Below are 27148 nucleotides of genomic sequence, written 5' to 3'. Positions count from 1 at the left end.
GTATATGCTAGAAAAGGACAATACGACTAACTACAGTGTTGCCACTCTCAATATATTACTTTAGGTTCCGAATATCGGTACAGTTGTTTAATGACATATCATATGATCTTTTTCTCTTCATTATAAATCAAAATAAAATTCTGTCTTATTCGTTTATCATATAGTTAAATTGTAACTGCAGCTGCTGTTATTATTCTTTTTCGAGTAATTGGTTTTTCACTGTATTAATACATACAATCAAGACAGAAAAGCACGGTTTACAAGCGGTAGCGGTAAGTGGGCTTATTTTTTTAGTTTGTACACACATCAGTTTGTTTTAATGCATAAGGAAAATTCAATAAATAGGGATCACAATAATCGGTAGAACCAGTGATTACGTCCCTCAATTATCCCTTTACTTCATTGTTTCGAATCTTTGCGTTCTATATTACGGCAAATGAAGTTTCATACTCAAATCAAAACAAACTGTTTTATAATAACATTAGTCTGGCGGCTTGCCAATTATTCTCCCGAAATAGTGGGCGTGCGAGGGCAGGCGCTCACGTACTACTACTCGCGCCAGTGCCGCTGGATTACTCCAGTTTCGTAATTTATATGAGATCGCAATCATGGAGCGGCAGAACACGGCGTACTCGAGTTTTCATGGCTCCATGCGCAGCAGAGACTCGTCGTCCACCACCGGCAGCGACGCCAGGGAGAAAATAAAGGATTGCTTAAGGAAATTCATAGCATTCATGTTTACACAAGTGGGAGTTGGCGCGCTAGTGGTGTGCTACGCGATGCTCGGCGCCGCCAGCTTCATACACATCGAGAGGAACAGCCCCGACCGGCAGCTCGAGGACGTGCGCCAGTGGCGGCTCAACACGACGCAGCAGCTCTGGACAATAGTACAGAAAAACAACATATTTGATGAAACCGCCTTCAAAACTGGAGCAGATGAAATCCTAAGAGTATACCAGAATAATATATCACAAGCCATACATAAAGGCTACAGTGGACACTCGCCTGAAGATATCTGGTCGTTCCCAGCCGCCCTAATGTACAGTTTATCTGTCTTCACTATGATTGGATATGGCAATATTGTACCAAAAACAGTTTGGGGCAAAATTCTAACTATTGCATATGCCTTTTTCGGCATACCAATTTATATTTTATACTTCTGCAACATGGGTAAGGTGTTGGCGAAAACCTTTAAATGGTTGTATATAACGGCTCACGAGTGCAGCAGACGTGAGGACCAGATGTTTGAAGATGGGGAGCCAATAAAGAGGAAGATCACAGTTCCGTCCACTGCTTGCCTATGGGTTATATCATTTTACATCCTGTCCGGCACTATTATGTTCGGAGCTTGGGAGAAATGGAACTATCTAGATTCCACATACTTCTGTGTTATAAGCTTGTGTAAAATTGGTTTTGGAGACTTTGTTCCTGGAGCTAACATAGCCGATTCAGCCGGAGGCTCTCATGTGAAACTCGTCATAAACTTTGTTTATGTGCTGCTGGGTATGGGCCTAGTGGCCATGTGCTACAACCTAATGTGTGAAGATGTGAGGTTCAAGGTCCGGGAGCTCCGAGAGGATCTCAAGAACTGTTTGGACGACATCACTCTGAAGATAACAGTTTGCATGAATGATACTAAATATTATCACCAGAAAGCTAATAGACAAGTGAAGTGACAACAAGAAAGTTTCTAGTCCAATGTTCCAAAATGAATGATTGAGAAATAAATGAATGAATGAACTGAACTTTTGTACTTTCAATCTGACTTCTGGAATTGAGTTTTGGAGTATACAAGCTAAATAATTTGCCAAGAATTATTTTAGACATATGCCATTTGTTGGTTATTTTTTAAACTTGTATTTTGTACTTTCTTTATTTTAGTAATAATTAAATAAAAAAATATTGATTTTCATATTGTGTTTTTTTGTGTGTATTGACTCAAGTCTATTATTAAATCACTGATGGGCCTTACCAAAGTTACGAGTATAATATAATAGAGTTATAACAGTTTGTCTTAAAGTAAACTTAACTGAATAACTCAATAAAGAAAATCCCTAAATTGTTTTTGGTTTTTGCAAGTGTACGAGCATACCAAATTGGTTAAATTTTACTGAGTCTTGAATTGTAGAGAAAATGTAATAGTAAAACTGTTTAGAAATTCAACGTAAAATATTCACTTTCATGTTCCGTACCCAAAGGGTAAAAACGGGACCCTATTACTATAAGACTCCACTGTTCATCTGTCTGTCACCACTAGGCTGTATCTCATGAACCGTGATAGCTATAGGCATTTGAAATTTTCAGAGATGATATATTTCTGTTGCCGCTATAATAAATACTAAAATAAATATTTAAGTGGGGCTCCCAAACGTGATTTTTTTGCCGTTTTTTGTGTAGGTAATGGTACGGAACCCTTCGCGCGCTTGTAAGACTCGCACACTGTGGGCCTAACGGCCTATATGACAGGAATGTTCTGTTTGCTGTCCAGGTTGAGATCCCCAGCATCCGTCCCGCACTGAGGCTCGCAGCGACGCGTCGCCACCCCGTAGACATGGCTCCGTGAAGCGGATGGTGGTGCGACTCAGTCGCGTCAAGGTTCGACTCTAAAATATTCTACAAGGCCTCCAGGGCTATAACCGCGAAAATCGAAGTTCGTCAATTGCGGACAGTTTTCTCTGTCACTCTAATTACGTGTAAGAGAACAAAAGAAAGATGGCAGCACTTTCTTTGGCTATACATGTTTATGTTTCCGAGTCAGGCCACGAGATGGCGGACCCTCGAACGCGCACGGTCCCTATACCATCCAAACATATTCCCGCCAATAACCGTCTTCTTTTACCTTATTTAATGAAGGAAATTATGGAGATTAATTGCACTAATCCGCGAAAAATTAAATGTTGGTCAAAACAAATCAATCACTATCACTACATAGTATAACAGATACCAGTGTGAGAACAGTTGCGCTCAGTTTGTAATTTTTTGCAATCGTTATATTCATTATGCTGTTTACTTATTAGATGTGTTTTTAAGTGCCTATTGTATATTTCATTATTTAAGTACTGCGGAATGGAGTATCGAGAGTGAGACAAACCACTCTGGTTTAACGATGCTTTTGGATCTGAATATTATGTAATTGTGATTTATCTCTAATAAATAATATATAAAAAAAAAACAAAGTCGCTTCCCGCTGTCTGTCTGTCCCTATGTATGCTTAGATATTTAAAACTACGCAACGGATTTTGATGCGGTTATTTTTAATAGATAGAGTGATTCAAGAGGAAGGTTTATGTATAATGTGTTAACCCGTGCGAAGCTAGTTTATTAATAAAATCTGGTTGATGATGTATTTGACTGTGTTACAGGGGTTAGAGGGGCGCCGCAATGACGTGCTGTTCACGCCGTGCGCGCGCCGCGTGCCAGCGCCGCCCGCTCTCGTGTTCTGGGGCGGCGACGTGCAGGTACCGTGTCTACCTATTAGATATATATAATAGGGATGTTGATATGAATCGCGAACATATAACATGTTATGTTTTTACCATAGCAGGGAATATTAGAACGCGGAAAATCATATTTTGCAAGTGTAAATATGCGTAATAAATTAATTAAAAATAATCAAAAGTATTTAAAATAATGCCCAGTATCACGTGACTGCAAACGCCAATCGGAGCGCGTGACGTAATCACAGTGGAATCACGAAAGACAAGTTATAAAACCTGCCTAAGTGTCTACAGATTATCGTACCGAAACGCGATCTTGGTGCGGTGCGGCGCACGAATCGATAGTGTGTAAGGTGGTGCGTTAAGGACGCAGCTATAAGTTAGAGCGAGAAAGAAGGTCGCTGTCCGATGCGGGCTTTAAAAACAATTTGTCAGTTGCCATATAAAGAATTTAAAAAAATGACTGACAGCAGTTTGTTTAAAACGCCGTTACGTCATCAAGGTCACGTGACAGTTGGAGCGTTTAGGCGCGAAATTTAAACACGAAACTTATTATAATTTTTTTTTTATTCAAAATTAATGAATATATTTTTTTAATATTTTTTTCTGTAATTATTACGTGTCTATCTACAAAATGAAACCAGTTCCAAAAAATTGTCAACATCCCTATTCCGATCTTCGCTTCTTCTCAGTCGGATACTCTTGTCAGAGCAGTCGTGGTCATTGGGGTCGTTGTACGGCTTTTTTCGTTATTTCCCTCCATGCTTCTCTATTTCTGCATTCCGCACGCACAGATTTAAAGGTGATCCGGTGAGATTTTTAACTTGGTCGGTCCATCGCATTGAGGGCCGCAATCTGGGTCTTGTGCCGCCCACTCTGCCCTGAACACTGACAATCCAACTTCTAGACTGAGCTTAGGCCAATTCTTTCATGAAACCGATGCTGCCAAAAATACGGGGGTGCGGGGGGACGAGGTGAGCGAATCCCGTGCCGTGATTGGTCCGTTCAAAGACACGGACCAATCACGGCACGGGATTGACTCGAAGATGGAGTAACGCTACCGTATGTGTGGCAGAGGGGGTAGCGCGACTATGCTATGTCTAGAGGTTGGATTGTCTGTGGCCCTGAACAACAAGCCTTTCCATGGCGTTGTCTTCCCTGCGCGTAACATGACCGAAGTAGCTAATAATTCCGATACTCGACGCTAGATGTCGACTGCGAAAATAATAGTCGTTTAGGTATCAAAACTGATGTATGGAGTGAGCACTCTATTATTACTATATTTCTCTATGGTCGGGGCCAAACGTGAGCGAAATCATGATGTGTGAGTTGTGACACAACATTGAAATAAATATAGAGACACAGCAATGAAATAAACAACTGGAAATAGTAGTTTGTGTTACAAGCGATCAAATGATAATATTTCCGTCAAGGCCGTACATTGAATCCTGAGCGTAATGAGGGATTCAAGTGTTAACGCCCAAGACGAAATAATTTTGATACCGTGTGACACATACTGCTTTTCACATCAACTATGAGGAAAATAAAAAAATCTTAGTGTTGACACAATCTGATGCTTAAACAGATTATTTAAGCTAAAAAAATAATGTTCAATAAAATTTAAAAATAGTGTGCTTGAACAGAAAACTGTTACTTTGATCCCTCCTAGCAGGGAGGAAAAGTGCCACTTTGATCCCTCCTAGCAGGGAAGAATAAGCTCTTTTCCGAATAGGAGGTGTGAAAAGTAATATAATAATAGAGCACAATGAATCTCTAAAATATATATAAAATAAGAGAATAACGATAAATCAAAAATATCTCAACACGGACTCTTAACGATATTTGTGATACTGTTCAGATATTTGTGAGCACCTTGACCGCTCCGATATATCTGAGGGCGACTGTACCGGATATTTCATACTACACTTTCACTGCACTTTGTTGTTGAGGAATCTGCCAAAGGCCAAATGTAGTTGGTGCAACATGCCTTAAAAATCTATAGTTTACCCAATGTAGCAACAGATGGCGCCACCGGCGAGATAGAACGCGCTATCGTTTGTTCAACGTAAATTGTACTTAACCCACGCTATTGCTCGGGTTCATTGACAATGCAATATTATTGTATGACGATTTTTGTACTGGATTGGCATGTTAATTGCATGGGTAAATCCAAATTGAGAAAATAAGCTTATTAAAAAATACTATATTAAGCATGTGCCTGCTCGTTCACTACAGAGAGCGCTCCGCTCTCGTTCAATCGGTCGAACGGACTAGTTCGCTCTTTAGTTCCTTTATTTCAGTTCGGTCGTTGAACTTGTTGAGAGCCGGGAATGAATAGGAATCGGTTTTACACTTGATTTTGTCCCAATCTTTGGTAGGTAACTAAATATAATTCAATTTGTACGATATGATTAGGTCGATATTAAACATTAAAACACGTTAATACAATAAAAAAAAAATATAGAGAAAAATATTTGATTTTCCTTCAAACTTTTCGGGATTTGGCGTGTCACGTGATTCTTTCATCTCGTTCGCACTTGTGCCAATGACATTGTGAACCGTTTCGTTCCGTCCGTTTTCCGTTTCACTCAGTCAAGCGCTCTCCAATCCCACTGAACTAAAGGACCTAAAGAGCGCGCAAAAAGATTTAGTTCCTTTCGGTCTTTCACGGGATTTCATTCTCAACAGTTCTTAGTTCGCGACCGACACAAGCCTAAAATAAACTTATTTAAAAATACTAAATACTATATTGGTTATAACTTGGATTTATACGGTCATTAGAATCATTAGTGTCGTCTAGCACTCACTACACAAGCCCTATTAAGTATTCCACATGTCCAATTTCTTTGTTAAATGTCATTGCGTCTCACTCTCTTATTAAGCAAAATGTGAAACGCAATACACACTGGACAAAGAAATTGGATAGGTATTCACCACCCCCCAGTATATTGGTGTAAGATTGTCTCATTATTAACCGAAAATATGACTTACATAATCTTGCAGGACTATCCGGAGATCATGCAGGCGCACCGCGACAATAGGAACTATATCAAGTGGAACCTCGAAAACACGGCTCGCATCCTCAGTCAAAACTTCCCCACCTACCACATTGTAGTCGTTCGGCCCTCCAGGTAAGCCGACGTGAGACCTGACCTAGGGGTCCCGTTGTTGTTAATTTACTCATTCCTACAGGTTCTAATAAAAAAATTTAATAGCACGATGATTTTTTTCAGGATAGAATACAAGAGTTTCAGTTGCTATGACAACTTCGTGCCGAGCAACAACGCCGGCGTGCCCGAGCACACGCCCACGCACAGCGCGCTGCTGCACCTGCAGAGGTACTCTACTTGCAGGCTCCCCTACTACAGCTCCGCCTACTCCACCTGCGAGTAGAGCAACCACCCCGGCGTGCCCGAGCACACGCCCACGCACAGCGCGCTTAGCAAGAGATCTTAGGTCCACCACCTTGCATTTTGGAGACAAAGCAAACCGCTTGGAACAGGTGTTCCTGGGGGTGATCTGAGCTGGTTTCGCCCGGTTGCCGAGAGGTCCCCCCCAGCAGGTCGGCAGGGGAGGGGGGCGAAAAGTGCCTCCGGCGCGCCTCACTCTTAATTTTATATCTGCATACATCTAGCAACTATATCAAGTTTGGTGTCTTTTTCGTGTAATTCGAGAATAAGGAATTCATTTCTGTGACTAAATTTTCACTCATCCATACAAAAAATACGAGAAATTCAAAATTCAGAAAAAATCTTTACACTTTTTTTTTCGAAAATCCTCTACAGAATTAAAAGTATGAGGATTTGCTCTAGAAATACCTGTGAATAGCCCAGTTATTCTACTATATATAATAGTAAACTTGTCAAACATTTTTCGTTTATAACCCTGTTGAAAAAAATGTTTTGTGTCGCGCGGCGTACCTGCATTGTAAGAGCGGTAAGCAGCTTTTAGGATTTTTAAGTATGTTTAGATGATTTGTGATAAGTTTGTTATGCTTCTGGTTGTAGATAACATTAATAAATTACTTCTGGACTTGATATATATACACATACAATTTAATTTTTTTTTAAGAAGCAGAAATGTTTACGAACGATGCTATTATGCTCAGAATAAATTAAAAATTGGAAAAAATACTAAAAAATACGCCGTGAGTTCAAGTCTCACCAAAGACAGTAATTTTTCCACTTTTAAATTCATATAAATAAAGATGTTGGGAACACTTTCGCCAGTAGAGTTATTATAATTGTGATAAAATTAACATATTTAGTTAGGATATGTCTGACATAGGTCCGTGCAAATGTGCAGTCAAGCGGGAGTCGGACTTAATGGACGGAACCCTTGGAACGCGAGTCCGACTCGCACTTGGCCTGTTTTTTAATGCAGTTGCACCTCCCTGTGCATTTTGTTTTGCAGCGGGAACGAATAAGCTCTAAACAAGCAGCAGCCGCCGCAGGTAGGCTTGTCCATATGGGCTCTCAAATACTCTCAATATTTAACCATTTTGTTTGGACGAGCCCCAGTCAGCAGGGCATGGTAGCTGTTACTGATGGGCTATCATCTGTCCCCAAAAATAGCATCTTTGGTAAACTGCACGGAGAATATGTTTACGTAGCGCATCTTCCGTTGGAGACAGATTTTCTTACTGGAGATTTCTTTTTGTAAAAAGTACTTAACGGCACTCATTTACACTTATACCTGATCTGAAATCAGTAACAAAATGCATAGTGTTAAAATAATGTCTAGAGACCAATTCACACCTCGTAATTCAAATCTGTTCAGACTAATATTGTAAGACTCTTACTTACCATTATTGGCAACGCCTGCTCAATATTGCCTTGTTTGCTGTATTTAAATACCTCAGTTACAGCAGGATATGCGTTCCAAGCTTGAAATACGCTTTTTTCCCCTTTCCATGCAAAAAAAAACAGTGTCATAACCTGAAAAGGCGAGGAAGAATGGCATGACTTCTGTCCTTTTTGGTCCTTTAAAATAAATTACATATATATCTATGGAGGAACTACATAAGTTACCCAAAGAAGCTGCAATAGCATGGTACGGGAGGAACTGGTGATTCTTTCCTGTACCAATATGTACCCATAACTCCTGGAGCTCCGGCAATTGTGATATACATGTAATGCAACTGCGAGAACAACGACATCAGTATCCACTGTGCGTAACAAATTTTTTGTGTGACCTTGGGCTACAGCATCAGCGACATGGACCATCATGCGCATGTCTGCTTCCTTATGGCTACATGGATCTCGTTTTTGTTTATCTCTGCTACTGTTGATTACATGTTTATCACAATTGCCGGAGCTCCAGGAGTTATGGGTACATATTGGCACAGGAAAGAATCGCCAGTTCCTCTTGTACCATGCTATTGCAGCTTCTTTAGGTAGGTAACTTTTGTAGTTCCTCCAATAATTGTAAATAAAATAAATATGTTACCGCAGTACGAGACAGGTCATCTGGGAAACTTTCTTTAAATATAATATGATTTTATTTGTAACTCATAGATAGGTATCTATAATATATTATAATAATATAATACCCTTAAACGAGCAATTTGTGTTTATTTATATATGTATATGTATATTTAATTATATATATATTTCGGGGATCTCGGAAACGGCTCTAACGATTTCGATGAAATTGGCTATATGGGGGTTTTCGGGGGCGATAAATCGATCTAGCTAGGTCTTATCTCTGTGAAAACGCGCATTTTTGAGTTTTTTTGTTTTCCGAGCAAAGCTCGGTCTCCTAGATATTATAATTAATTTTACAGGACCAGAAAGGACAGAAGTTTTGCCATTCTTCCACGCCTTTTCAGGTTGCGACACTGTTTCTTTTTTGTGTGGAAAGGGAAAAAAATTGTATTTCAAGCTTGGAGCGCATATCCTGCTGTAACGGAGGGATTTAAATACGGCAAACAAGGAAATATTGAGCAGGCGTTGCCAATATTGTCTCTGTTTAGCCCAATGGTTGACTGGTAGAGAATGCCTCAAGACGTTAAGTCCGCCATTTGTACTTTTTTGTGTAAATTTGTGCAATAAAGTTTAAAAAAATCTCCAAGGTAACTAAAAATATGTAAAAATTTTATCACATTTATAATAACTCTACGGGCGAAAGTTTTCCCAACATCTTTATTTATATATTTAATTTATCACGTCCAAAAGTAATTTATTAATTTAATCTACAACCAGAACAATAACAACTTATCAGAAATCATCTAAACATGCTTAAAAATCTTAAAGCTGCATACCGCTCTTACAATGCAGGTACGCCGCGCGACACAAAACATTTATTTTAACGAGAGTTATAAAAGAAAAATGTCTGACAAGTTTATTATTCTATATAGAAGGATAACTGGGCTATTCACAGGTATTTTTTTTCTAGAGCAAATCCTCATACGTTTAATTCTGTAGAGGATTTACGAAAAAAAAAGTGTAAAGATTTTTTTAGAATTTTTAATTTCTCGTATTTTTTGTATGGGTGAGTGAAAATTTAGTCACAGAAATGAATTCCTTATCCTCGAATTACACGAAAAAGACACCAAACTTGATATAGTTGCTAGATGTATGCAGATATAAAATTTAGAGTGAGGTGCGCCGGAGGCACTTTCCCCCCCCCCCTCCCCTGCCCACCTGCTAGGGGGGACCTCTCGGCAACCGGGCGAAATCCGCTCAGATCACCCCCAGGAACACCTGTTCCAAGCGGTTTGCTTTGTCTCCAAAATGCAAGGTCCCCTTAGAAAACGGGATCTTAGATCTGGTACTAGCTGCTGCACCTGCAGAGGTACTCTACTTGCAGGCTCCCCTACTACAGCTCCGCCTACTCCACCTGCGAGTAGAGCAACCACCCCGGCGTGCCCGAGCACACGCCCACGGAGGTACTCTACTTGCAGGCTCCACTATTACAGCTGCGGGTACTTAATAAAATACAAATATATTTAGAAAGTTTAAATTAGTGTATTTATTTATGCAGGTTACTGCAAGAAGTGAGTAGTCAAGTGAAGAAGATCCCCGAACAGGAGCTGCTGGCGGGCCTGGAGACCGCGTCCGAGGACACTGAAGATTTCCACGTAAGATGACGCACGAATACATGAACGGCCTCATAGCCTAGTCGGCAGTATAGGGATAGGGACCGCCCGCGTTTTATTTATTTATTTGTTAATTGTTACACTAAAAAAGCGGCCAAGTGCGAGTCGGACTCGCCCATGAAGGGTTCCGTATTTAGGCGATTTATGACGTATAAAAGAAAAACTACTTACTAGATCTCGTTCAAACCAATTTTCGGTGGAAGTTTACATGGTAATGTACATCATATATTTTTTTTAGTTTTATCATTCTCTTATTTTAGAAGTTACAGGGGGGGGGGGGGACACACATTTTACCACTTTGGAAGTGTCTCTCGCGCAAACTATTCAGTTTAGAAAAAAATGATATTAGAAACCTCAATATCATTTTTGAAGACCTATCCATAGATACCCCACACGTATGGGTTTGATGAAAAAAAAAAATTTGAGTTTCAGTTCGAAGTATGGGGAACCCCAAAAATTTATTGTTTTTTTTCTATTTTTGTGTGAAAATCTTAATGCGGTTCACAGAATACATCTACTTACCAAGTTTCAACAGTATAGTTCTTATAGTTTCGGAGAAAAGTGGCTGTGACATACGGACGGACAGACGGACAGACAGACAGACATGACGAATCTATAAGGGTTCCGTTTTTTGCCATTTGGCTACGGAACCCTAAAAAACGAGGGATAAAGTTTAGCTATTTAAATATTTTAAATGTAGACCATAATAATTTTAGGTATATATATTCTGTCAAGCTGGATATGTCAGTATTAATGTAAAGCAAACTAAAGTATGGTATCCCTAGGAAACGAACTAAAAGCAGCAAGGTACATCGATGAAATGTAAACAAAACTGTTCCACAGATAGGATTTAATGACACCCGCGATTTTTCAAATTTGCCGCCTTTTTACAAGCTTTTATTTAAATTGCAATGCACCTATGTAAGTATGTATGTAACTATGTTTGTACGGGTCAAATCTTCCAAGTTAAATTTGACCCACTTCCCGACTTCCAATGAAGCTGAAAATTTGCATACATATGTAAGTCAGGTGACCATGCAATTATAGTACCATCAAACTGATCTGATAATGGAGACAGGAGGTGGCCATAGGAACTCTGTGATTAAACAACGCAACCTAGTTGTGTTTGGGGTTTATAGAATTGTCTCGATGAATGTTAGTTGCCTGTGTAAAGAAAAGTACAGTCAGCGATAAAAGCTTGTACCAAAAATGAAATTTTTGCCAAAAACTTATTCTACTGACAAGATTTGCTTGACCAAGTATAACACTGTTACAGACTACTTCGCCACAGGAAGGTAGCTCGAACGGCGCCGCGAGTCCAGCGCCGGCGCCGGGGACACTCGAGCCGTGAGTAGGTTTAGTTCCAATGGATGTCGTCTGCGGTTTATAAATTAACAGTTTTTTCTCAAAAATGGACGGCAAAGTCGACGTTGCCGGTTAAAAAATAGGTCGCGAAGTGCGTAGTTTATGGTCAAACAAAAAATTAAAAAGTTAAAAACATTGCAGTCTCGATTTCGGGACTGCAATGTTGCATACAAATCCCATTATTTAACGAGTTCCAAACTTTTTAAAACTTTAAATGGCCATATCAAATGAAGGCATAGGTCCATTAAACAGCCAAACAGATATTATTAGAATGTTGGTACCGCGACTATTTAGGTGTCTCAAATAGGTTGGCGTATTTTCAGCAGAAAAATACACTTTGTTTTTTTTTTTAAAGGCGGCAAAGCAAATCTTTTTAATGTTTTTATTTTTTCTTTTCTGTGTAAATTAGAACGCTGCTTCTGTAAAAAATTTCTATTTCTTGCACCATTTTTCCCCCCAACTCCCAAGGTCGTCCGTTTAAAACGAATCCTCAGCCAGCAAGTAGCTACTTCCGAGCCTCGACAATAATGTACTATTAATCGCCAACAACCCTAAGTTGTCAGAGATGACGCTCGCAATAGGGTATTATACTGTAGGTATTTAAAATAAATTATTTTACACCACGCATGCATGCATAAGCACCAGATAATTATTAGAAAAACACAGATAGGAGGTTTTTTTATACACAAGTTCTATTTAATAAATCGGATAGAAATATAAAAAGTAGGTGAGTTGACCGTGCCGTCAAGATGTAATGTTTCATATAAATTCCATATTAGCAAATCGTTTTGACAGTTCTAACAAAGTAACTGATTTGACTAGTAGGAAAATACCCTATTGTCAAAGGTTTGTATAGATGGCGCCAGCATAGCTTTTACCTGCTTCTAATTTTTCAGGACTATTTTGATGACTCGATGGGTAAACTGACAGGTGTCATTTCAATACAATTTTGCGAGAATTGGCCTTTTTAGGTTACAAATTATATGGAGATATGACGACATTGAGTTTGATACTATAGCATCCAGCCAGGCAAGTTCCAAAAAAGGAACGAGAGTTTGACACTAGGTATTCCATAGGATTCCTAGGTATTCAATAGGATTTACAGGTAAAGCTAACGCTGACGCCATCTGTAAAAAACTACGCGCCAATCTTAAGGTACTATTCCACCTATCCAATTTCTTTGTCCAATGTGTATTGCGTCTGTCTATATAAATAGTCTTTAAATGGTATCATGGATTATAGTTCGTTTTTTTAGCATTAGAAATAAGGTAAACAATCTTGATGTGTCTTTTAATTGAAAAACACATTTTAAAAATAAGTTACGGCAAATATGTAACAATTATGAATCTAATACGATCATTTATATTCTTCTGCTTTCATAAGTAATAGTTTTTGATTTTTAAAAAGCGTTTTTCAATTAAAAGACATGTCAAGATCGCTTACCTTCTTGCAAGTTCTTTCTAATGCTAAAAAAACGAACTATAGTCTATAGTCTAGGCAATTTTAAAAATTCAAACATTATAGGTGGCTTTTTAAATTCTCTGTCTATTTTTGCTTTTTCTAGTTGTTTTTGCGATTTTTTTCCATCACTGCAATATTTTTAATGACTGTTTGTTGTCAGGCCGACGGGCCGTCTGTGGTGGCGACCGAGCTTAGCGCTGCAGGACTCGGAGCTGGCGCTGGTGGGGTTCAGCAAGGGCTGCGTGGTGCTCAACCAGCTGCTGTACGAGTTCCACTACACGCACACACTCACGCCGGCAGACACGCACGCCACAAGGTACAAATCATCATCATCTTCCTCGCGTTGTCCCGGCCACAGTGTCATGGGAGCCTGGGGTCCGCTTGACAACTAATCCCAGTAATTGGCGTGGGCACTAGTTTTTACGAAAGCGACTGTCATCTGACCTTCCAACCCCGAGGGTAAACTAGGCCCTTATTGGGATTAGTCCGGTTTCCTCACGATGTTTTCCTTCACCGAAAAGCGACTGGTAAATATCAAATGATATTTCGTACATAAGTTCCGAAAAACTCATTGGTACGAGCCGGGGTTCGAACCCGCGACCTCCGGATTGCAAGTCGCACGCTCATACCGCTAGGCCACCAGCGCCACAAGGTACAAATATCATTAATTATCGGGAGAAGATGCGATTTCATTTCGTATTTACGAGTATGCCGCCCAGAATGAGAAGCTGAAAATAACGATGATTGATGCTGACATATTACATACTAGCTTTTGCCCACGACTTCGTCTGTGGAGTTAGTAATTTGGGTAACTTATTTTTACCCAATCTGCTTTTTAACGATTCCGCATACAAACCCTTTTCACCCCCTTAAAGGGAGATTTTTACCCTACCCTTCCTCGGGACTCAAAGGGTTATTCCCACTAGTTACCACCAAGTTCTTACCAGTGGTAACTACTGGGAATTTTTTTCCCACCTTTTACCACTGGTAACTACTGGGAAAAATAATTCCCAGTAGTTACCACCAACTCGGTTTGGTGGTAACTAGTGGGAATTTTTATTCCCAGTAGTTACCACCAAAGTTTTGTTAGAGTTAAATACTAATAAAAACAGTATAAAAAATAAAAAATAAATATAGAGTGATAATAAATCATTATTAAGTCGATTAGTGTTTTAGTAAACTGCCTTAAAAGTGACGAAAAAATATTGAAACAGTTTAACCGGTACTAGTACAAAAACTATAATATATGCAAAGATAAATTAAATAATCCATTTAGATTATTTTTAAGTGATTTTATTCGGTAATTCAAAATCACTCTATATTTATATTATACTATTTTATACTGTTTTTATTAGTATTGAACTCTAACAAAATTTTGGTGGTAACTACTGGGAATAAAAATTCCCAGTAGTTACCACCAAACCGAGTTGGTGGTAACTACTGGGAATAATTTTCCCAGTAGTTACCAGTGGTAAAAGGTGGGAAAAAAAAATCCCAGTAGTTACCACTGGTAACAACTTGGTGGTAACTAGTGGGAATAACCCGACTCAAACTATCTCCATACCAAATTTCAACTAAATCGGTTCAGCGGTTTAAGCGTGAAGAGGTAACAGACAGACAGACAGACATACACACTTTCGCATTTATAATATTAGTATGGATTTAGATGTAACTAAAAACCGGCCAAGTGCAAGTTGGACTCGCCCACCGAGGGTTCCGTACAAATTTATAGTTTTCGCATTTTTCCCTATAAATTTTGATTCCCTTGAAAGTGTCGAACCATTCAGCCAAGTAATTAAAAATTAAAATACTTTTTTGGTGAAATATCGTATTATAGTTTGTCAAAGTTGTTTCTCTTTTCAAACATAAACAAAGAGAAAAATACTATCTTTGTCCACTAGTACTAGCACCCAAAAGAAAAGGATGAGTACAGTTTTCCTGTTTGTTACTGACTGACAAATAGGTTTGACCGACTATATGTGTTGCAGGTTCATTGCGCGCATCTCGGCGATGTACTGGCTGGACGGCGGGCACGCTGGCAGCCGCAACACGTGGCTCGCCTCCCGCTGTCTACTAGAAACCCTCGTCAGGCTCAGTTAGTATTTTATATGTGTATAGTTTGTAGCTTTCTAGTAGAGCCCGAAGGCTTATCCTATTCTCTATTGTTCAGTAAAACCGCACGTGCTAGTTACCTGCAAAAAAGGGTCCTAATTATTCTATTTGGCACCTGAGCGCGGGCTAGTCCAACGCTCAAAAAACCAGTGTAGGTGCGCTCTCCGATAACGCGCCTTTGTTACGCATCTCGATGACACATTTTAGACTGGTTCTGTAGCGTTCGACTCGCCGGCACTCAGTAACCGAAGTACCGATTTTTTATGCAGGTGGTTGTGGCACGTGGCACGAGCGGTTTTACTTAACAATAGACAATAGGATTAGCCTTCGGGCTCTATTAGAAAGCTACAAACTATACACTGAATGGATGTCCATTTTAGGGTGGTAATTGCACCTGTCCAATGTCATTGCGTCTCACTCTCTCATCAAGCAAATTGTGACGCCATACACATTAAACGATAAGATATTAAAATATGGCGGCTAAACTCACGTATTTGAAGTCGAACTCACTCAGTCGAGGCTACTAGGAATGATTTTTGGTCGTCCAGTATATCAATCAATCAATATACAGAGTGACATTTAAGTCGTGACGTGAGTAATATGTGTTTCTAACTCCATAAACAACGGGCATTTTAATGCCCCTACTCTTACTAAAATCAGACAAGATTTTTTTTATTTTTTTGTTTATTTTTTGTCATATATTTTACTTTTTTAAAGAATTAATAATAATAATTCCTCACTCTGCCGTCCTGACCCCTGGCGGCACAGCGGCACTCTAGGTTAGGTGTGTATTTATATAAGGTTTTATATATTTTTGTAAGTGTTTTTATACTGTACTTTTATACTCACATTGTAAAACCCTAACCTAAGACCCAAGTGAAGTAATAGTATTTTATGCAACCGTTGTTTTGAGAGAGGTCCAAAAAGTCGAATGGCGTGAGTATCAATTTGAGGCGAAGCCGAAAATAGTTAATAAAGACGCCACGAGTATTTTTTTGACTCAGTTAAACAACGTTACTTTTTTCTACGACCAAGCACTTACTTTGAAATAAAATTGTAAATCTAACAAATATTTTTCATTCAAGAAGTAGCAAAGAATGGAGGGTACGGGCGGGAAAAGAATGCATGAAATAAAAAAAAAACATGTCTTTATGGCTCACGCATCTGTCAGAGATGACAATTAAAATTAGGTTGGCAACAATGTATTTCATACAATATTTTTTAAGTGGTGATTACAGGAAGTATCCTAAAAGTGCCAAAAAGATACTGCGTGTATTGTATGCACAAATACTTTTTTGGGGAATAGACTAAAGACTTGTCTTGACAACTATAAGGTAGGGTTTTAAAGGTGTGTGCACGACCCTTTAAATGACAAATAAAAGTATGGGAGTAGAAAAAGGTAATACAAGTATAGTGTGTATTGTTTGTACAGATGTGGAGATATTTGTGCACGTGAGCCCGTACCAGGTGTGCGACGAGGCGCGGCCGTGGATCGGCAAGGAAGAGCGCGCCTTCACCGCCATGCTCCGGAAGCTAGGCGCCAACGTAACTATCACTCTCTTTACTCATTTACTGTCGTAGGCTAAGTTTTTTAGGGTTCCGTACCCAAAGGGTAAAAACGGGACCCTATTACTAAGACTCCGCTGTCCGTCCGTCCGTCTGTCACCAGGCTGTATCTCACGAACCGTGATAGATAGACAGTTGAAATTTTCACAGATGATGTATTTCTGTTGCCGCTATAACAACAAATACTAAAAACAGAATAAAATAAAGATTTAAGTGGGGCTCCCATACAACAAACGTGATTTTTGACCGAAGTTAAGCAACGTCGGGCGGGGTCAGTACTTGGATGGGTGACCGTTTTTTTGCTTGTTTTGCTCTATTTTTTGTTGATGGTGCGGAACCCTCCGTGCGCGAGTCCGACTCGCACTTGGCCGGTTTTTTTTTCAATCACTACACCTTATTAAGAGCCCATCAACGTGCCCACTGCTAAATAATTGTGATTATTTAAATTTAACGATAGATATTTAAAAAACTCACATACATATATACATACAAACATGAACGCTGAAAACAATACACTCTTTTTGTTTTGGGCAGTCGTGTAAAAAGGGGGCCACTATGTACTGTATTTTTTATTTAAGTGCCCTTTATAATAGTTATAAGCATTGTAATAGTTTTTAGGTTGCTGGCTTCGTCAATCTATGCGTCCAAAGTTAAAACGGCCGTTTTTGTTTTGAGTTCATAGATTGACGAATCCAGCAACATAAAAACTAGTTTGATGTACCTATTCAAAGGTATTGCATCATACCTTTGGCCTACTGTCGGGTAGATGGCGTTAATTTCAATATGTAACAAATTAACACATACGTATCAGTGAAAGAATAAGGGTCAAAGTCAAATGGCGTTCTAACAGTTTTAATTTTTTGTCAAAAGATGGCACTGAATTTACTGTGGCTACATTATTTACTTTGACAATCCACCTCTATTTCAAATTCTCCTTGATTGGGAGCATTCGACATACAGAGGGGCTACCGCAAAAACCGAAATTCGCAAATTGCGGGGATCTTTCTCTTTTACTCCAATGAAGGCGTAATTATAGTGACAGAGAAAAATGCCCGCAATTTGCGAACTTCGATTTTCGCGGTTATAGCTCAGATCTACTTTGTTGGGAACGTGCTTACTTGTTACTCAATGATGTGGGTAGTATAATTAGTGTCCGACCGAAACATGTTTTTTTGTCGAAACCGAAACCGAAGGTTCGGCTTTGGCTCTAGTTTCGGCCGAAACCGAAACTATGCAGATTTATTAAAATCGTTGAATAAATGAAATTAAACCGCTTTTATACATATATTAAGACTGCGTCGACCGTCCAGTGGCGCCATCATTAGGGGAATTGTGTTTTCTAATAAACCAATTAATTTCTGTATACATAAATGTTGTTGTCCTACTTGCTCCCCAACTTTTGCTCTTTGTCACATAGTTTAGTGTCATAGTACGAAGTACTATTTCGTATGTTTCGGCCCGGCCGAAAGGTTCGGCCGTTTATTGGCCGAAACTGGCCGAAACCGAATTTTCGGTCGGACACTAAGTAAGTAGTAGTAGTGTATGTATTTTATTTTATTTTTATTACTTGTTTTATTTTCGCGCCACCCGTTAACTTGAATCTGTTTCGCCGTCTCACTATCTGAAGGTTGTCTGGAAGAGATCGCTATTTAGCGATAAGGCCGCCTGTTGTTACCTACATTTTTGTACCTGTTCATACTTTTGTACTATTTCTTTTGTAGTGTGCAATAAAGCATTTTATTATTATTATTAATATCTGGGCGACCGCATACAAAAAAATCAAAAATGCGCGTTTTCCCAGGGATAAAACCTAGTGTTTAGGAATATATTATTTCTTCTAGCAACATTGTACTTCAAATTTACATTCTTTCATTTTACCGGATATCCGTCATTCGAAACTACATTCAGTCATTTTAGATTTAAAAAAAAAAAACACTTCGACAATGGCGGTAATATGGCCGACACCGCGTCCACTTAGTGTTAATTTCGATTAAAGTAAAATATCAGTCCTTGTGCATTTTCTGCCTTCTGCATCCTATTTCTTTTATAACTAGACAGTGACAGACTTAATTTGTGAGAAAGAAGACAAGAAGATCATAGAAGTTCAGCGGGCCCGCTCTCCGCGGGATTGCCAAGTAATTTTCTCTCACTGACCAGGTACTGTTTTCTAAATCCCTTTTAATCTTCGCGCCCATTTCATTCTATCCTTATTCTGTTCCTAACATAAAATTTGGTCCATTCGAGCAGGATATTTAAAAATCTATTTAGTAGAACCGGACATATTCATTCGAAATAATTTCATTTCATACGGTCGGCCATTAATTGTCAAGTCAAATTTGTCCAACTAAAGTTAACTGTCTGCAAGATTGCATTTGTCGTAATTAATTTACTGTCTGTACTCGGTACATTTATGCCTGCAAGTTTGCATTTGTCGTACTTTTAAACACTTAAAAGTAATTGTCTGTCCTCGGTTCGTGGATATTTTATCAAAAGTGACTGCATGTGTTGCATTATTCTTACGAAAGTAATTAGTTTTCTTGTCTACGTGTAACGTATTATATGTATATCATACTTTGTCTTAAACGTTAAAAGAAATACGTCATTATACGTTTAATTGTCTGCTTTGCATTTTAGAGTCGTACGTTTTAAAAAAATTGAAGGTGGAATCACATTTCTTTTTCGTTAGTGGTGGTAGCAAGATAAGGCTAGTGTTCACGTTCACAATCAGTTTGAGCGTTTTTAAAAGTCATTCCCATTCCGTTCAGTTCGAGTACAGTGCAAACATACCTTATTTTTAGTCTATGCTCGTGAACGACTTGAACGAAGTGAAGTGTCATTCGATTCCTGTCCTGTCAGTGTCACGTTAATTTTTGAGGTTAGAATTAAACTTATTCGAGTTGTTTATTGCTTTAGTTTGCATAACAAAGCCCGCAGCTTTGTTACTTTGTGGTTTGTTATAGTGTTTTGAAGGAGTACGTGGTGTTGTGAAAAATGAGTGCAGAAATACGTTACAAATTGGCCAAACTTCAAATAGATTTGTTATACAGTGCCGCGGAATCTGCTGGAGAAGATAATACAAAACTTCTTGAATTCAAAACGAGATGCAGCGATCTCATTCAAACAAAAAACGAGTTTAAAGACGCTTATGTGTCGGTGGAAGCGGCGAAGCGTGCAGGTTTCGATCCTGACAAGCACCTCGAAGAGTTTTTGGCTTATGACGCGAAATTGAACAGTGTAAGTGTTATTTATACACAATTATTTCCGGCGAATACGTCGACGTCTGCGAACGTAGGTAACTCACAGTTTTGCACACCTGATATACCTCTGCCGCGTATTTCGCTTCCATCATTTACAGGCGATGTCACGAAATGGTCAAATTTCATAAATATATTCAAAAGTATAATTGACGAGAGTGCTACCATCAAACCTGTGAGAAAATTACATTATCTGATATCATGTTTATCAGGTGAACCTCTTGATTTAGTCAAGCACTTGCCGCTTACTGATCAAAACTATGGTGTTGCTTTGACATTATTGGAGAACCGATTTTCCAATATACGACTTATTGCCGATACGCATTTAGAAGCTATTATGTCGCTTCCTGCCATTGTGAATTTAAGGTCTGACTTGAGATCTTTCTTGAACACTTTCAATGAACACTTAGCCGCTCTTCGAGCCTTGAAATTTAAAACTGATGAGTGGTCCTTTATACTACTCCATGTCCTATTGAAAAAATTGCCTATGGAGATGCGCAGTAAATTTGAATTAAGTTTGTCTGGATCGGATATTCCTAAATATTCTGAACTTATTGCTTTCTTGGAATATCAATGTAAGGCATTAGAAATGTCTATTGCTTTGAAGGCAACAGTTAGCGGGTCACCTAAACAACCTGTTGTCAAGACACCGCCTCATCGCAATACTAAACTGGTAATGCATGTCCAAGAGGGCAATAAGGAAATAAATTGTCGATATTGTAATTTGGATCATTACATGTATATGTGCAATAAATTTAAGGCTTTGAATATTGATCAGCGTAGAGATTTTCTGAAATCTAAAAATTTGTGTTTTAATTGTTTTGGTACACACAAATATCATGAGTGTAGTTCATTACATAAATGTAAGTTGTGTAGGGCTAAACACCACACTTTGATCTGTCCGTCTTCAACACTACCTGATAGCACTCCACCTGTGGTGAAGTCAGCTGTTGTCGTGGCTGAAATGGTTGAGCCTTCATATCCAGAAGGTGAACAAGAACCTAATAGCATTACCAGTGTTAATAATGCTACAATGAAGTCTTTCATGGTAAAGGATACTAAGCCTAAGTTGCCAAATGTACTGTTAGCTACGGCCATGGGCCTTGCTGGGAATGGCGATGGACATTTCCAACCTGTTCGCTTGTTTATTGATCCAGGCGCTGAATGTTCGATAATCTCTGAGGAGTGTGTTCAAAGACTCCAACTCAAACATAACCATCAACCTGTGTCTATCTATGGTGTAGGGCCGAGTGTGCCTCATCGGTCTCATGGAATGACCAATGTGTTTTTAAAGTCCATGACTTCTGACAAGCCATTGCTTACTGTTTCGGCTGTCATTTTAAAGTATGCTACTGGCGACTTGCCCAGTGTCTCTCTGTCTGCGGACATAAAGTCAAATTATCAAGGCCTGCAATTGGCTGATAATGATTTTTTCCTGTCTAGGCCAATAGACATTTTATTAGGCAGTGATGTCTACAATGACATTTTCTGTGGTGAGAAGGTGTGGCCTTCCACTGACTTACCGGCGGCTTACCGAACCATTTTTGGTTGGGTAATAATCGGTAAATCCTTACCGACTACCAATTCGGTTCCTCATCTGTCATCTCATCATGTGGCGTTAGATGATTGTCTGACTAGATTCTGGGAGATTGAACAAATTCCCGAATCTGTACTTCCTGATCCCGATGATCAAATTATTGAGGATCATTTTTTAAATAATGTATCGCGGGATAATGAAAATCGTTTTATTGTCCGTTTACCCTTCAAGGGAAATCAAAGTGAGTTGGGTGATAGTCGTGAATTGGCCGCTCGGAGACTTTTAAGTCTTGAGAGGAGATTTAAAAGAGATCCTAAACTCAAGGCAGACTATAGTGAGGTGTTTCAAGAATATCTGGACGAGAATCATATGGAGCCTGTCTTTGACCCTCCGGGTAGTGGTAAATATTACCTTAGCCATCATGCTGTGATAAAAGAGTCTTCATCAACTACAAAATGTAGGCCAGTCTTTGATGCGTCTATGCCCTCTTCTACGGGCGTGTCTTTGAACAACGTTCTGCATGTTGGTCCCAAACTTCAGCGTAACATAGTAGACGTACTTACACGTTTTCGTCTTCAGCCTGTCGCATTCACTTGTGACATCAAGGGTATGTACAGACAAGTACTTGTGCACCCGGACGATCGTGACTATCAAAGAGTTCTCTGGCGTCAACACCCTGATGACCCCATTAAAGAATTTCGTTTGAGGACGGTCACGTTCGGAGTCTCCTCAAGTCCGTTTCTCGCTATGAGGTGTATCTTGAGATTGGCAGAGGAGGCCAAGACCTCACACCCTGTCGCTAGTCAAATTTTGTCTGATCAAATTTTTGTTGATGACATAGTGACAGGAGCTCCTGATCCTGACACAGCTCGAAAGGTTCGAGCTGAACTGATCGACCTCCTAAGTCAAGGGTGTTTCGAATTGCGAAAGTGGTCGAGCAATAGTGATGAATTTCTATCTGATTTGCCTGACGACGTCCGTGAAGGACCATTGTCATTTGATCCTCAAAATGAAGGGTCTGTCAAGGTACTCGGTGTAAAGTGGAACCCTACATCTGATGTGTTCATGTATCATAGTAGAATTTCTAACACAGGAATGACTAAACGTGCCGTGCTTGCTAACATAGCTTGCATATATGACCCTTGTGGCTGGTTGATGCCAATTGTATTCATGGCCAAGGCTTTCATGCAACGGTTGTGGCTTTTAGGGATTGGCTGGGATGACCCCTTACCTGATGATGAACAGGCTCAGTGGCTTTCTTTTATAGGGGAGTTCTCTAGCTTATCAAACATTAAATTACGCAGATTTGTCTTGCCTACTGATGGCAATAAATTTTCTCTTCACGCATTTTCAGATGCGTCCCTTAAAGGTTACGCTGCAGTGGTCTACCTTCGTGTCGAGAGGATCAACGGTGAAGTGGAGGTCCACCTGCTCTTATCGAAGAGTAAAGTTTCGCCGTTACAGACAAAAATGACAATTCCGAGGCTGGAGCTGTGTGGAGCCCTGCTAGCGTCTAAACTTACCAAACATTCTTCAGAACTGATTAATGTTGCCCACGACATTGTAATCTGGTGTGACTCGAGCATTACATTGTCATGGATTCGCACACCCGTTTATCAGCTCAAAATGTTTGAGGGAAACCGAGTTTCTCAAATATTAGCGAACTCGTCTCCTTCTCTCTGGAGACATGTACCATCTTCAATGAATCCTGCAGATGCTGCCTCCCGAGGTTTGATGCCCTCGGAGCTTGGCTCACATCCTCTTTGGTGGGGTCCACCTTGGCTTAAGCAAGCGCCAGATACCTGGCCATCCGAAGATACCGTTGCGCGAAAAACGGTTTCTCCGGATCCTGAGAGGGAGGTAGTATCTACTGCCCACGTGAGCAAGGTCTCTTGTGAGGTAGATGTGACTGAATTCATGTTAAAATATAGTTCCCTTCACAAGCTCGTGAAGGTCCACGGATACTGTCTTCGATTTGTTCATAATTTGAAGAACCCTACTTTAAAACGAGTGGGTCCATTGACTTGCGTCGAATGGCGTAACGCCCTATACTCGTTAATAAAAATTGTCCAGGGTTCAGTTTTCGCCACTGAAATAAAATTAGTGCAACGTGGGTTACCTCACCGAACTAACTTTCGAAAACTGACTCCTTTCCTTGACTCAGAGGGTTTCCTGCGAGTGTTAGGAAGACTGAAGTATACAAACTTGTCCTCACAACGGAAACACCCAGTCATCCTTCCGAAATCACATCATTTAACAACTTTGTTGATAAACTATTATCACGAATTGTACTTGCATGTGGGAGTGCCCGTGCTACTGTCATTATTGCGTAAGCAATTCTGGATTTTATCGGCTCGGACTGTCATTAAACGACTAATACGTAAATGTCACAAATGCTTTAAGGCTAATCCTAAACCTGCCGATTATTTAATGGCTGATTTACCTCCATCAAGAGTCACGCCTTGTAGACCATTCTCAAAAGTTCAAAAAACCGAGTTTCTCAAATATTAGCGAACTCGTCTCCTTCTCTCTGGAGACATGTACCATCTTCAATGAATCCTGCAGATGCTGCCTCCCGAGGTTTGATGCCCTCGGAGCTTGGCTCACATCCTCTTTGGTGGGGTCCACCTTGGCTTAAGCAAGCGCCAAATACCTGGCCATCCGAAGATACCGTTGCGCGAAAAACGGTTTCTCCGGATCCTGAGAGGGAGGTAGTATCTACTGCCCACGTGAGCAAGGTCTCTTGTGAGGTAGATGTGACTGAATTCATGTTAAAATATAGTTCCCTTCACAAGCTCGTGAAGGTCCACGGATACTGTCTTCGATTTGTTCATAATTTGAAGAACCCTACTTTAAAACGAGTGGGTCCATTGACTTGCGTCGAATGGCGTAACGCCCTATACTCGTTAATAAAAATTGTCCAGGGTTCAGTTTTCGCCACTGAAATAAAATTAGTGCAACGTGGGTTACCTCACCGAACTAACTTTCGAAAACTGACTCCTTTCCTTGACTCAGAGGGTTTCCTGCGAGTGTTAGGAAGACTGAAGTATACAAACTTGTCCTCACAACGGAAACACCCAGTCATCCTTCCGAAATCACATCATTTAACAACTTTGTTGATAAACTATTATCACGAATTGTACTTGCATGTGGGAGTGCCCGTGCTACTGTCATTATTGCGTAAGCAATTCTGGATTTTATCGGCTCGGACTGTCATTAAACGACTAATACGTAAATGTCACAAATGCTTTAAGGCTAATCCTAAACCTGCCGATTATTTAATGGCTGATTTACCTCCATCAAGAGTCACGCCTTGTAGACCATTCTCAAAAGTTGGAGTAGACTATGCAGGTCCTTTCTTAATAAAAACGTCTAAGTTAAAACGTGCTCCAGTCACGAAAGCTTATTTGTGTATATTTGTCTGCATGGTCACGAAGGCGTGCCATTTGGAATTAGTATCGGATCTCTCTACAGATTGTTTCTTGGCCTGTCTTACTCGGTTTATTAGTAGACGAGGATGGTGCTCTGATGTCTTCTCTGATTGTGGCACCAATTTCGTTGGAGCAAACAATCATCTAAAAGAACTTTATTCCTTTCTGAAGCGGTGCACCGTGGATTCTGACGTGCAAAACTACTTTCTCAAACATCAACTTACGTGGCATTTCAATCCCCCTTCTGCTCCGAGTATGGGAGGACTTTGGGAATCGACCGTAAGATCGTCTAAATTACTATTAAGACGTATTCTGGGTGAAACTGTTCTTACCTTCGAGGAATTAAGCAGTGTATTTTGTAAACTGGAGTCGATTTTGAATTCTAGACCTTTATGTCCGATTTCTGACGACGTTGATGAGATTGACGTATTAACACCAGCCCATTTTCTCATAGGAGATAACATGGTTTCATTACCGGAATATGACTTACATACTGAAAAACTGAATAGATTATCTCGGTGGCAACTTCTTCAAAATTTAACTCAACAGTTCTGGCGTCGGTTCAATGTAGAATATTTGCATCATTTGCAAGGTCGTAATAAGTGGTTCAAACCATCTGAAAACTTAAAGGTGAATGACATCGTACTTATTGTGAACGAGAACACGACTCCTTACTGTTGGAAGTTAGCTCGCATAGTCTCTTTGTCGCCAGGACGAGATGGCATAGCACGCGTAGCTACTTTAAAGACTAGTACTGGCAATAATTTAGTTCGCCCTGTATCTAAACTTTGCCCTCTTCCTTACCAGCACTGATTGAAACATAGTAAAATAAATTTCATATCTAGTTTTAAGGAATAACGTACTTCTCTTTTAAGTTCTAGCAGATAATTTGTACTCATGTTTTAAGAAATCTTAGAGATTTCTTCCCGGGCAGTATGTTTAGGAATATATTATTTCTTCTAGCAACATTGTACTTCAAATTTACATTCTTTCATTTTACCGGATATCCGTCATTCGAAACTACATTCAGTCATTTTAGATTAAAAAAAAAAAACACTTCGACAATGGCGGTAATATGGCCGACACCGCGTCCACTTAGTGTTAATTTCGATTAAAGTAAAATATCAGTCCTTGTGCATTTTCTGCCTTCTGCATCCTATTTCTTTTATAACTAGACAGTGACAGACTTAATTTGTGAGAAAGAAGACAAGAAGATCATAGAAGTTCAGCGGGCCCGCTCTCCGCGGGATTGCCAAGTAATTTTCTCTCACTGACCAGGTACTGTTTTCTAAATCCCTTTTAATCTTCGCGCCCATTTCATTCTATCCTTATTCTGTTCCTAACACCTAGCTAGATCGATTTTTCGCACCCCAAAACCCCCATATAGCAAATTTCATTAAAATCGTTAGAGCCGTTTCCGAGATCCCCGAAATATATATACATATAAATAAATAAATAAATAAACAAGAATTGCTCGTTTAAAGGTATAAATATCTGGGTAACTGAGCTTCGCTCGGAAAACATACAAAAAATCCAAAATGCGCGTTTTCCCAGAGATAAAACCTAGCTAGATCGATTTTTCGCACCCCAAAACCCCCATATAGCAAATTTCATTAAAATCGTTAGAGCCGTTTCCGAGATCCCCGAAATATATATACATATAAATAAATAAATAAATAAACAAGAATTGCTCGTTTAAAGGTATAAATATTATTATTATAATAAAACGCACTTGTTTCGTTCAGATCCACCGCTACCTGCACTCGGCCGCGGCGCCGGTGACGCTGCTGACGCACTTCAACGTGCTCAGCCACTTCCGCGGCCTCCAGGACTCCGGGGCTCCCGGCGCGCCACCCGAGTCCGACACCGACGAGACCACCAAATAA

The 27148-nt window shown here is 39.7% G+C and overlaps 2 protein-coding genes across 3 annotated transcripts; both read left to right on the top strand.

Annotated features, from left to right (window-relative positions):
- The first annotated feature begins 127 nt into the window (after positions 1 to 127).
- Positions 128 to 27148, top strand: LOC134656816 (mitochondrial protein C2orf69 homolog). 2 transcript variants are annotated; one of them, XM_063512343.1, is made up of 11 exons: positions 128 to 272; positions 2489 to 2595; positions 3363 to 3458; positions 6441 to 6568; positions 6671 to 6775; positions 10422 to 10518; positions 11813 to 11883; positions 13523 to 13678; positions 15351 to 15457; positions 16907 to 17019; positions 27008 to 27148. In XM_063512343.1, exons 2-11 carry the CDS (start codon positions 2569 to 2571, stop codon positions 27146 to 27148), a joined length of 1041 nt encoding a protein of 346 aa, XP_063368413.1. In that variant the 5' UTR covers positions 128 to 272; positions 2489 to 2568. The 2 variants fall into 2 exon arrangements, with proteins under 2 accessions (XP_063368413.1, XP_063368422.1); XM_063512352.1 differs by lacking the exon at positions 2489 to 2595.
- On the top strand, positions 331 to 1810 carry LOC134662091 (TWiK family of potassium channels protein 7). The gene has a single exon (XM_063518363.1). The coding sequence runs from the start codon at positions 609 to 611 to the stop codon at positions 1674 to 1676; it is 1068 nt and encodes a 355-aa protein (XP_063374433.1). The 5' UTR covers positions 331 to 608; the 3' UTR covers positions 1677 to 1810.

Source organism: Cydia amplana, chromosome 2 (genome assembly GCF_948474715.1).
Source record: "Cydia amplana chromosome 2, ilCydAmpl1.1, whole genome shotgun sequence".
NCBI lineage: Eukaryota > Metazoa > Arthropoda > Insecta > Lepidoptera > Tortricidae > Cydia > Cydia amplana.
Note: the sequence above shows the minus strand (reverse complement) of the source record. Positions and strands in the feature narration are given on the sequence as shown.

Excerpts from the sequence above, each read along its gene's own strand:
- LOC134662091 (XM_063518363.1), top strand. The coding sequence starts at position 609 with ATGGAGCGGCAGAACACGGCGTACTCGAGTTTTCATGGCTCCATGCGC.
- LOC134656816 (XM_063512343.1), top strand. The coding sequence starts at position 2,569 with ATGGTGGTGCGACTCAGTCGCGTCAAG. Across the intron at positions 10,519-11,812 it reads AGGACACTGAAGATTTCCAC|ACTACTTCGCCACAGGAAGG; the intron begins GTAAGATGACGC and ends ACACTGTTACAG. Across the intron at positions 15,458-16,906 it reads AGAAACCCTCGTCAGGCTCA|ATGTGGAGATATTTGTGCAC; the intron begins GTTAGTATTTTA and ends TTGTTTGTACAG.